This window comes from Euphorbia lathyris, chromosome 5 (genome assembly GCF_963576675.1).
Source record: "Euphorbia lathyris chromosome 5, ddEupLath1.1, whole genome shotgun sequence".
In the NCBI taxonomy this organism is placed as follows: domain Eukaryota; kingdom Viridiplantae; phylum Streptophyta; class Magnoliopsida; order Malpighiales; family Euphorbiaceae; genus Euphorbia; species Euphorbia lathyris.
Genome location: NC_088914.1, coordinates 11,908,041 through 11,920,057, shown reverse-complemented (window position 1 = coordinate 11,920,057; position 12,017 = coordinate 11,908,041). Strand labels below are relative to the sequence as shown.

The 12,017-nt window shown below is 30.5% G+C and overlaps 1 protein-coding gene and 1 pseudogene across 1 annotated transcript; one reads left to right on the top strand and one right to left on the bottom strand.

Annotated features, from left to right (window-relative positions):
- Positions 1-234: 234 nt before the first annotated feature.
- Positions 235-6,357, top strand: LOC136229675 (uncharacterized; annotated as a pseudogene).
- Positions 6,358-7,907: 1,550 nt separating this feature from the next.
- Positions 7,908-9,251, bottom strand: LOC136229674 (stemmadenine O-acetyltransferase-like). The gene has a single exon (XM_066018589.1). It carries the CDS (start codon positions 9,249-9,251, stop codon positions 7,950-7,952), a length of 1,302 nt encoding a protein of 433 aa, XP_065874661.1. The 3' UTR covers positions 7,908-7,949.
- Positions 9,252-12,017: the final 2,766 nt, after the last annotated feature.

The window sequence follows — 12,017 nt, the reverse complement described above, 5'->3', positions numbered from 1 at the left end:
GTTCAGTATTTAGTAGCATTTAGTTCAGTTCAGTTCAGTTTAGTTCAGCGATAAAGAACAGAGCCTTATTCACTTAAATAATTGTCAGAAAGATTTAATTAGAAAAATCTTATAATTGTTCAGGGTTGAAAAGGGAAATTCCCCTCATTAAAAACTGTACTTGGACTTTTAATGATGCTTTTTCCGTTATTAAAATATATATGGAGTTTGAGAAGAAATAAAACCTACTACGAAATGGACTTTCCTGATAGTTCCAAGTCCTCCATCTCCTTGAACTTGGATCGTTTTGTAAACATGGAATCGCTTTGGTAACAAGTTGAGTAAAATTAAAGATTAGGGCTTTATACATTGTGGACGGAGAAGTTTGCAGACAATCACCATTTCAAAAGTCTTATTCCCCATCCATATTTCACAAATTATGAGAAGTATAGATGCTGTTTATATATTCGTCGGGAGTATTATTTCTGAAGTACCATAAAAATTTCTCCTACTTTTAGTGCAAAATTTGAAGGTCTTCGTTAATTTGGTTATACTTTAGTGGATTATAATTAATTCCACAGTAATTTATATATGATTTGCGGTCAAAAAAAATATCAAACTAATCTTGTCATATTTTATATGCAATTCCATTAATTTATATATATCACCCACTAATTGATATCAGAGGAAAGTTCAAATAAAACCCTTGTGGTTTCACTAATTTTCAGATAAAAGACTGTGGTTTATTTTTTGTCAAAACGATGACTGAGGTTTCGCACTTTTAATAATGCTATTAAAACTATGTTTAATGACCTAAAAATGAAAATTTTTAAGAATTAAAGTTGTTCAATGTCATATTTTCTATGGAACCACATTTTCGATTTTAGAAAATCATCTTTTTTGGAACTTTCTCTCTCTTTACCAAACATTATCTAAATAATCTCGAAATAAAAAAGTTGAAGAATTAAAGTTGCTTAAAATATTAGTAGTTCTTAAAATATATCATTTTTGAAGTTGTTAAGGGTGATTTTAATAGTATCAATCGAAAAAGTCATTATTTTGCTAAAGTTGAAAACCTCAGTAATCGTTTTGACAAAAAGTAAACCATAGTCCTTTATCTGAAAATTAGTGAAACCACATGGGTTTTATTTGAACTTTACCCTTTATATTATTTTGCGGCCAAATATTAAATCTTCACTATTATGCTTTGCAGCGACTATTGCTCCTACAAACTTTTTATTTTTAGTGGAAAATATATTTTTCTCATTACTATTTGACCAGTAAATTAAAGAACAATTTGTTGTAATGTATAAAATTGAAGAAAAAATTTGGGCTTGTGAATTTTCATAAATTCTCTTCTATATTTCTAATTATTTCAAAGATTATAAAATTTATCATCTCTAACGTAGGAATGAATTGGCTGAGTTATATAAAGTGTTGTCTATTTTTTTTTTTTTTTTTATGAAAATGTTTGTATTTTCATTAGATGAAAAGAATACAAATACAATACCAATACCATAAGGAATAAAACCTTACAAAATCAATAAGGGGACGAAAATGACTACAAAGAACAAGAATAACTCATAAAAGGTATAAAAACAGAAAAAGCAATAAAACATATACTTCTTGGAAATCCAAATCTGCAGAAAAGCAACTGCAATTCCATCTTCTATCATTCAGGAACTTCGAACATTCCGATTAGAGTCCTTTGTTTTGTTACAACCACATATATCTATTGATTCACCACTACACCATAGATGGTCTGTTGCAACGTAAACTACATGTGTTGCTTGGAATGTGTTACACTTTTTATGAATTTGTTGGATCTTTGGCAACACAGTTTATAAAGTGTTGCAAGAGACATGTCAAAATTACATAACTGCGATATTTTGGAACACTAATTACGAAGTGTTGCAAGAGATGTGCCAAAATTGAAACACTTTTTATGTAAATCATTTTTCTTCATTCTAATAGATGCAAAACCACACGGTTTTGGATCTCTCAGAAATTAAAAAAAAATTACATACTACTCATTTGATCCTTTAAACTATAACTTCAAAGTCAATTAGGACCTTAAATTATTAAAATCATAAATTAGGTCTCTGAACTAAGTAAAAATTATCAATCAGTCCGCATTCTATCCTAAAATAAAAAACTGTGCCTATTTGACATGGACTTTAATAATTTTTGTGTTGGCTAAATTGAGTTTGGGTAAGAGGGTCTGAACCGACTGATTTTCGATTAGGACTCAATTGATTATTTTTTCTTAGGATGAGGACTTAATTGGTGATTTTTGCTTAGTTTAGGAACTTCATTGAGGATTTTGATAGTTTAAAGTCTTAATTGATTTTAAAGCTTTACTTTGAGGAGCCAATTGGTGTTATGCCAAAAAAATTCATAAAAAATAAAAATGATTTAGGAGGGAAAACTTTTGTGGCTGTCAAATTATGGAGGTACCTAAAATTTTGGTTTCCCTCTAAAATCGACCTAAAATTATGGTTTCCCTAATAAAGTAAAAAATTTCTCTCTCAAACTAAAACGCTCTGCGTTTTATCACTAAAATTCCTAAACCCTTACTGCTTCATTTCCTAAATTCCTAAGCAAAGGTAAACCTAATCCCTAAATCGTTCATTTTGTTTTTATGAAACCGTTCATTTCCTAAACCCCAAATCCCTAAATCTCCTTTACTCTGCGTTTCTAACCTTTGTTGAACTCGACTTGTTTCACAGTGTTCAACTTAAAGCTCTCTTGTGCTCGGCTGATTTCTTGAAGCTCGACTTGAAGCTCAACCTAAGGTAAGTCTTAGTTTTTGTTACCTTATTGATTTAGGAATCATATGGGTTCTGTATGTAGCTTTACTATGGTGGATCTAGCATTCATATGGGTTTTGTGTGGATTTGGAATATAGAAAACAATCTAAATTTCAATCATGTATACCTGTGTGGATTTGGACTCATTATACCTGTATGTTTATTTTGTTGATATTATCTAAATTCAAGATATAGAAAACAACCTAATTTCAATCATGAATGTTATGTTGTAAATGTCGAGTGAATTTTTATTTTCTCTGGTCAAAAGTGGGAAGTCATGGTTTTCAGTCATTATTTTCATTTCCCTTCCTTTCCTGAACCTGGATCCGCTTCATTTCCATTCATTGTCTTCAGATCTAGGTTCGTTTACTTCTGTCATATTTTTCTTTCTTCTTTTGATGGATTCTTGTTAAATATTCATATCATGGACATACATTCAATGGTTTTCTGGCTTCAGGGGTAATTTCTTATTTTATTTGCTGTTTCTTTTAGGTTTATGGATTAGTTTAACATTGTTCGATCCACTTCATTTCTGTTTGTTGTGTGCAGATCTAAGAAGATGCGGTCAATCGAAACGTTAGACTTTTTGATACAGGTATTGGAGTCGTTTTGCTTCCATATTCAACTAATTTACTCCTTTAGCAAAGGTATTTTTGTTGTTCCATGTTTGTGGACCTTGACGAATATTTTTTTTGGCTAGCTCTAATGGAAAACAATTATTTAGAAAGCAGAGCTCTAATCCTGATCAATCTAATGAAAGGAACAACTAAGACAAGAGCTTATATGACATTTTTTTGGCTAATGGGTTAGTTTTTCCCTGAATATATAACCTAAAGGTTACATATTTTTTTGGCGAATTCACTTGTGTCATTTGTCTTCTTTTGATAACAATTGGAAATTGAAAAAAGCTAGCTGTGTGATAAGCTGTGACCGAGATTCGAACTTGAAGGAGACAGGGTTATGTCTAGGATTACCCGACGGTGATGGAAAGAATGAAGTGGTTGCCTCTCAGGTGGAGACACCTAAAGCCTCAGGGGATTTTCTGAAACTGTTAATTTGAAGCTCAAGGACAACAACACTTACACTACTCCTTCTAAGGACAACAACAACCACTACTTCTACTTGTTTTCTAACAATTGTTTTAGCTGAATTCAGGGGGGAAGCTCAAATATATATAGGTTTTTTATAATTGTTTTGTTACATGTTTTCAGGGCACATGTAGTGGGTTGGCCACCAGTTAGATCTTACAGGAAGAATATAATGGCACAGAAGAGCAGCAATGAGGAAGGAAGTGCAGCATTTGTTAAGGTGTGCATGGATGGTGCTCCCTATCTTCCCAAGGTTGACCTCAAGATGTACCAAAGCCAACTCTCTGATGCCTTAGACAAAATGTTCAGTTCCTTCACTATGGGTAACTCTATTTCTCCTTTTCAATTTCAACATATATATGTCTATTCTTGGGTTTACCTACGAGTTTCAATGATTCTTTATGTGTTATTAGAACCTGTTAGACCAAGTGATCTAGAGTTCAACGAATCTTCTGTTTTATCATCAATATATACTAAAGTTGGAGTTGTATTAAATGTAGATGGAAAGATAAATATGAGAATTTGTTTGAAGTTGAAGGATAGACAAAAACTAATATTTGTTATCTTCTTGTTTGCTGAAAAAAGCAAAAAAGAGCAAGCATAAATGCATAATGAGATCAAGTGCCATTAATTAACTTAATTAGTATGACTATTTAATAGTTGTTCAGATCTAGCTCGTGGGAAGGATGATTATTAGTACTACTTATTAATAACAGGGATAAGGTGCAAAAATACCCATAAGGTTTACAGTCAGAGGCAATTTTACCTCTAATGTCTAAAATGATGCAATTTTACCACTAACGTTGGCGGTCAAGAGTAATTTTACCCCTAACGTTGGCAAGTTGGTTTAATTTCAAACATTATTATAAAACACAAATATTTTGTTCCTTATTCTGCACCAATAACATATCAGTTCGTTTTAAAAAAACAGATTTCATATTTTGCGTGATTTAATAATAGAATTGGAGATTAATGTTTATAAATTCGGTGAATTTTTTTGATTATATTTGTCCAAATCTTACAATAGACAGTATATTTTTTAATTTTTTCATATTTAATCATATGTTTATGATATATTATTAATAAGTGATAAAAATGAGTCATGTGTGAAGTGTAGATGACAAGATTTATGACCGAAAAGACAGTTTGATAAATTATTTCTTAAATTGACCCAACTTGACAACGTTAGGGTAAAATTGTTTTTGGCTGCCAATGTTAGGGGTAAAATTGCATCATTTTAGACGTTAGGAGTAAAATTGCTCATGACTATAAATGTTAGGGGTATTTTTACACTTTATCCCTTAATAATATAAGAGATTCTACATTATGCTAAAAGATTCTACTTATTTTTGTTGGTGACTACCTAATTTTTCATTTCTTGCTTTCTTCAATTTTCAATTATCCACCATTTTTTTTATCAAAGCAACAAATGATAATGGTTGTATGTTCAATCTCATTCTTCAAGTTTTCCAATTCTTATAACACTTTTTCTAATATTTTATTTAAAAATCTGATTAATAAAGTAAGGATTTGAATTTATTCTTTAGCAATGAGATGAAATATAGGTACCAATATGTACTTTTCTTGCTGTTGTAGATCACAGCTGAAAATTTAGAACCCATTCCTTTAGTTACAGTTAGGTTAGTGTGTTAGTTTGGGATGAATTGGAGGTTTTTGTTTAGTTCAGGACCGTATTGATTATTTTAGTAGTATAGGGTTTTAATTGACTCAGGACCTTTAGCTTAGGATGCCAAATGGATGCTATGCCTTCTACATATGTTATATGCTCAACTGTACCTATTCTACGGGATTAAGAGGATGTGGTTGCTGCTGCTATTCCAACTGTCAACTCGACTCTAGATCAATCATAAGAAGTTAATTTTTAATCAACCTTAATTACATTTACATGGTCTCTCACATTGAACTCCAAAAGAACAGAAATTGAAACAAGTCAGTTTCTTTTAATAATTTTATCAACAACCCGTATTTTTCTGCACTACTCAGCTGTTCTAATTCAGACTAGTTGTTGTTGCTGCTTTTTTCTTGTCAGAGTTGTGCTATCTTACAATTTAATTTCAGTTGATGAGTATGCTTTAAATGGGATTCTTTTAACTTTTAACTTCTTTTTCTTTACTGATATAATAGTCGAGGATCAAGATTTTAGTTAGCAGGTCCATATCTGATAAGTTCTCAGATAGTTTGAGTTGTGTCCGGGTCATAATGTTATCAAAGAAAATAATAAGGTGCTTATTTTCTTTTATGTTTTTGATCTGAATGGCCTTTCTATCATCAATGTGGTGTATTTGATTGCAGAGTTCATATTTTGAACTGTATCCATTATTACTCTGATTTCAGTGTGCTGGAAGACGAATTCATGGGAATTGCAACATCTTCTGGTTCTCGTGGATATCGTAGATTGGCGAGCAATACCAAAGCAACAAACACACCATAATTTTCATAGGAATTTTAACTAGGAAGGAATTAAGGTATTGGGTCAATGGCTAAATTTTTAGTTTTGCGGGAACGCCAAGCGATTGCTCAAGGTGAGAATGAACAAGAAAAGGATGTTGCTGAATGGTCCTTATCCCAAAAGATTTTTCTAAGGAGTTTGAGGGATAGGTTATATTATGACTTTATTATGCTTTATTTTATTTTGTATTTTGTATCATGTGAGAATTTTAAATTTCATTGTTAACATATTGACCTATTGTTATTTGTAATTGCAATTAAGGATTTTGTAATTCTATTATTTAAGTTTAAAAGTTGCTATTATATTAAGGTGTTACATTAAAACTTTTAAATTATCAAAGAAAAAGTGTTCCATTAACATAATATGAAAGAGTTGCTTGAAACAAACAAAATGTTAAATGGAAAAGTGTTATATAGAATTGCTTAAAAAATACTGCAAATTGTATACTAAAGTGTTGCTTGAAATAAAAAATATTAAATTAAAAAGTGTTGCAATTCTGTATAAAAGAAGTTGCATTTAAAACACAATGTTGCATAAAAATATGTTGCAAGTAAGTTCAAAAGTGTTGCTTACAATTTTATTCGATAATAGTGTTACTTTCTATATGGTTTAGGCAACACTTTCATTTTAGTTGCCATTGGATAGAAAAGTGTTTCCACAATTACCTCTAGCAACACTTGTAATGATGTTACTAAAAATGTGAAAAAATGTTGCTTAAGACTTCTTTAGCAACGCGCGAAAAAGCAACTCTCTCTTTTGGCAAAACATGTTGCCTAAACGTCATTAGCAACACAATAATGACTTTAGCCAACACTTGTTCGGTGTTGCAACAGACCATCTATGGTGTAGTGCACGTATAAATTAAATCGTTTATGGTCTTGCTAAATCCAAAAAAAGATATAAATAAAAAAAATAATTGGAAGCAGATACAATTCAAACAGATAAAGAAATCTGAACAAATATATAAACACTGGTTAAAAAGAAAAATAAAATCACCGAACCTAACTTGATAGGAGGAGGAATAAGAAAAACATACTTCCTTCTTCCTCCTCAAATAGATCCACTTGATTAGCCGAATGAGAAAGTGTTTTCTTTGCCAATTTTATTTCTTTTCAATTATTCAATTAATAAGCCGTTCATCGTCTCCTAAGTTATGGCAAGTAATTTCTTTCTCTAAACCCTTAGGTCATGAAATGATCACAAAAAGAGGAGAAATTATTATAAACCATAAATGGAGGAGATTTATACATCTGTGTTAAATTAATAAAAAGTAAAGCTTAATATTTTATTGATGTGGACAGCTGTTTAATACACATGTGAAAATATATAGTGAGAGGATTCTTCATTTGACCCGTCCCTAATTATATTGCTGGAAATCAAAGAAACAAAACACACTCTACGAAACTATATATATAAATGAATCTGTGATTATCAAAGTACAAATCAATACATTTGATACAAAAACCACCAAGAAATTACTATATGAAGGAGGTTTAATACATATGACAGAAAACCACAAGAAAAAAAGATGAAATAAAATAAAGAGCGAATCAAGCACAATGCAAACAAATATATGAAACAACAGTAGCCGGATATGTTCGTTCATAAACGTGAATTTAAGTTTGGATTATTCTCATTTGGAGTGGAAGAAAGATTGGAAAGAAGTTGTTTATCCTTCTCAAATTTAGCCATATCTTCCTCCGTCAAGCTAATCCATACCTCTATTCCTTTCCCGTTTCTTGTGTCACACAGCATTATAAAATTGTTGATAAACACCATTGATATAGCTACCCATTCAGGCTTTCCCCACCCAAAATCAACTTCGTACATAGGAAAACGACACAAACTAGTGAATGAATACCTATCAATTTCTCCATTTATACATTCCATAAATGATTCCTTCGTGAAATTCAACTCCCCATTCTGAAGTTTCCTTAGAGACTCTGAATTCACACTTGTAATTGAATCCTTTATCCTCTTCCCAATTTCATAATACGCATCTTCTTTATTCCCACTAGGATCTACATTATCAATTAGTGCTGGTGCAGCGAATATTAGATTCCCAAATGACTGTTTTGAGAGTGGCGGATTCAGTAATTCTCGCACGTTCACCGAATAAATCACCATACACCGATTATTTTTAGCTTGAGAAGTCGTAGCTATCATCCGACTCAATATGAAAACAGATAAAGCTAGCACCCGTGACAACTTTTCACCATTAGCACTATATTTATCTGTAAGAGCTGATATTGTGGCAGCATCAAACACAAATGACTTGGTCACAACATTTTCTTTGAAGGCCCATTGTGTGAGATCAAACCCAGCTATTTTTATGGGTGGAAAGATGGAATCTGAAACAATGGGAGGAATTTCAAGTGTATTTCCTCTAGCAACCGCAGCCCAACAGTTTAGGAATGTGAACATTGATAAACCATCCCCAAGCATATGTGGCATAGCGAATGAAACACCTAATCCACCGCAATTGAAGTACGTAATTTGAAACAAAGATCCATACTGATGTACCCCTTTCTCAGGTTGCAGAGGAAAGAATTTTTTGTTGTGATTGTGGTATTCGTTTCGGTTTAGGAGAATTTCCGAGAGTTGGCAATTAGCTTTGGTTTGGATAAAGAGAGCACCTTCGTCGTTGCAGTCTGCGTAGGAGTAGTTGTTAATACGGCCGGCTAGAGGGTAGAATATGGTTAGAGCCTTTGATAAAGATTGTTTTAAAAGGTTGCATCTTTCATGGTTGGGAATGTTGGATTTTTCATAGAAGAGAAGTATAGGTATGGAAATTGGGAACTGATTTTGATCAATGAATGAGAATTTGTGTTTACGGAGATGATTTGGTGTGGGAACAGATGGCTTGATTAATTCCTTTGAAATGAACTCTACTTCGAGCACCATTTTCTTGTTTTCAATTATCTAGAAATGAACAACAAGATGAAGAGTTGATTTTATGGAGATAGTATTGAGATATATAAACAATCAGCTGAGAATAAAAAATTAAAAACTTGCACTGACACCGAATTGTTGAGAAAAAAGAAAGAAATTCCATCCATCATGAAAAGATATCTCACTTTGACGCTACATATTTTAAAACCCTATTGTTCACACTACATTTATTTTTTTACTTATTATATATTAATTATTAAATTATTTATATTAGTGATAAACCTCTTTTAGTGCATGCAACGGCATATTTAACTCCAAAAAAATAAAAAGTTAAGAGTCCATAGATAATTATAAATCCTCGTGTAGAAATGAAGAAGATGAAGTACTTAAAATTTATATTAGAAAACTAAAAAAAAATCTTTGATGGTTAAAACACATGATCTTCCTAATTTGTATCGTTATTTAAGATATTAATATGATTGCTTGAGTATCAAATTATTATAATGTTTTTATTTTTATACATTAAATAAAGTGCATATTATAAAATTCTCTTTTTTTTTTCTTACCACAAAAAAAAAAAAAAAATTCTCTTTTTTTATATACATAATAAATAAAGTGTTTACAGTAAAATTTCGATAAATGAATATTCAATAAATTAATCATTTAATGAAATGATAATTTTTTTCTGCGACTTGGGTCAATGAGACAAAATAATAACCTCGCTATAATTTTACAAAAAAATTCTTATAACGCTGAAAATATAAAATAATAATTCATTAAATAGATATAAAGATTACAAATCTAATTCATAAAATAAAGCTCTCCCTAAAAAATATTTCAAATTTTATTGTTTTTTCTTTTTATACGAATTGAACTCAATTTTATCTTTAACTTTCTGGATTGCATAAATTACATTCTGCACATTCTTCTCATTTTGAAGCAAGTAATTTTTTAAAGTCTCTACTACAACAACAACAACAACAACAACAACAACATCAAAGCCTTAGTCCCGAAATGATTCGGGGTCGGCTAACATGAACCATCATATAAAACCGTGAAATCAAGTCGTGTCAGCGACAAAAAAAAAAAAAATCTTTTGGAAAAACATGTGGTATATGAAAATATTTGACAAATATAATGTACAAAATAAAAATTATTCTATAAATGAATTAATTTATTGATAAATTAATAAATATTCATTTATCAATAAATTAATAATCCCGTATCAGTTCCTACCAAAAAAAAAATCATGTATAAGATAATAATTTTTCAGATCCCAATGATATTCATTTATAGAGGTTTTACTGTATTTGAGAGGGGTTAAATGCATCATTGGTCACTGAATTTATATGGTTGTCTCAAAATGGTCACTCAACTTCAATTTATCTCAAATAAATCACTCAACTTTGAGTTTTGTCTCAATTAGGTCACCCCGTCAACATGAGTTAACTCAAATCTCTGACCAAAACGAAATAATGACATGGGTGAAACGTCAACATGAGTTAACTCAAATCTCTGACCAAAACGAAATGTGACAGACACATGTCGGGTATTTTTATGAAAAAAACTAAATTTTAGTTTTTTTTTTCATAAAAATAATCGACACGTGATAGCTAAGTGGCACAAATATGGATGTCATGTATCATTTCGGTTCGAAATATGAGTTGTCTCATATTAACGTATCACTTATGTCATAATTCCGATGTTTTTTAATCACTGAAATCGTCATAGTTACCTAATTGAGACAAAACTTAAAGTTGAGTGATTTTATCGAGACAAATTGAAATTGAGTGACCATTTTAAGATAATTATGTAAGTTCAGTGACCAATAATGCATTTAACCCTATTTGTGAGGCATAAATTATAAAAATTTACATTAATTAATAGGATCCTGGAATTGATGTGGGGTTAATTGTATTGATGGTGATAAAAATTTGATATTACTCTCTCCATCCCGTTATGTAAGTCATTCTAGAATTAGCTGATTACATAGTTGTTAGTTGATTACTTTTTTGGTTAACTGATTTGACTAGTTGCTTCTGTAAACTTGTTTGGTAAAACTTAGCTGATTACTCAGTTGTTTGTGTAAAATAACAAACAATGACATAGTAAAACATTTATTTGGGGTTAAAGAGTAGTAATTAGGGGTAAAAATGTCATTCAATAAAGATTGAGCAATGAACTAAATGAAAAAACTCCTACAACCAGCTTTTTCAAAATTAGCTTTTTGGATCCAATAAACTCTTTCAAAGATCTTTTCAGCAATGAGGTTTCACTAGTCAAAACCTTTAAAGTGGCTAAAACCTCTAATTTTACTCCAAAAAGTTGTTTACATAACATGAGCAAATTAAGAAGTACAATTAATATAAAGTCAAATTAATGAATTTATATTGGTTAACCAAAAAAATTCTCTCATGTAATGGTTGGGGAATAACTCTTGCAATATTTAAAAACACATGGACCAAGACAAAAAGAATTAATGCTTGGATAAACAAAAATAAACTAAATTCTAGAATGACTTATATTTAAGAAAAAAATTAATTTACTAAAATGACTTGTATAAAGGGAAAAACCAATTTACTAAAATGACTAAAATAATTCAATTTCATTTAGTCTAAATAAAGTAATTAAACTTTTAAGGAATTTATTAAAATAAATGAAGTTAACTGATATTTTTGAAATTTACCAAATTTCAATGACTTTGATATAGTTTATCCATTGATGTTCAGATCTACAATTAATGTAATCAAAGTTTCATCAATGAAAAAAATATTAGGA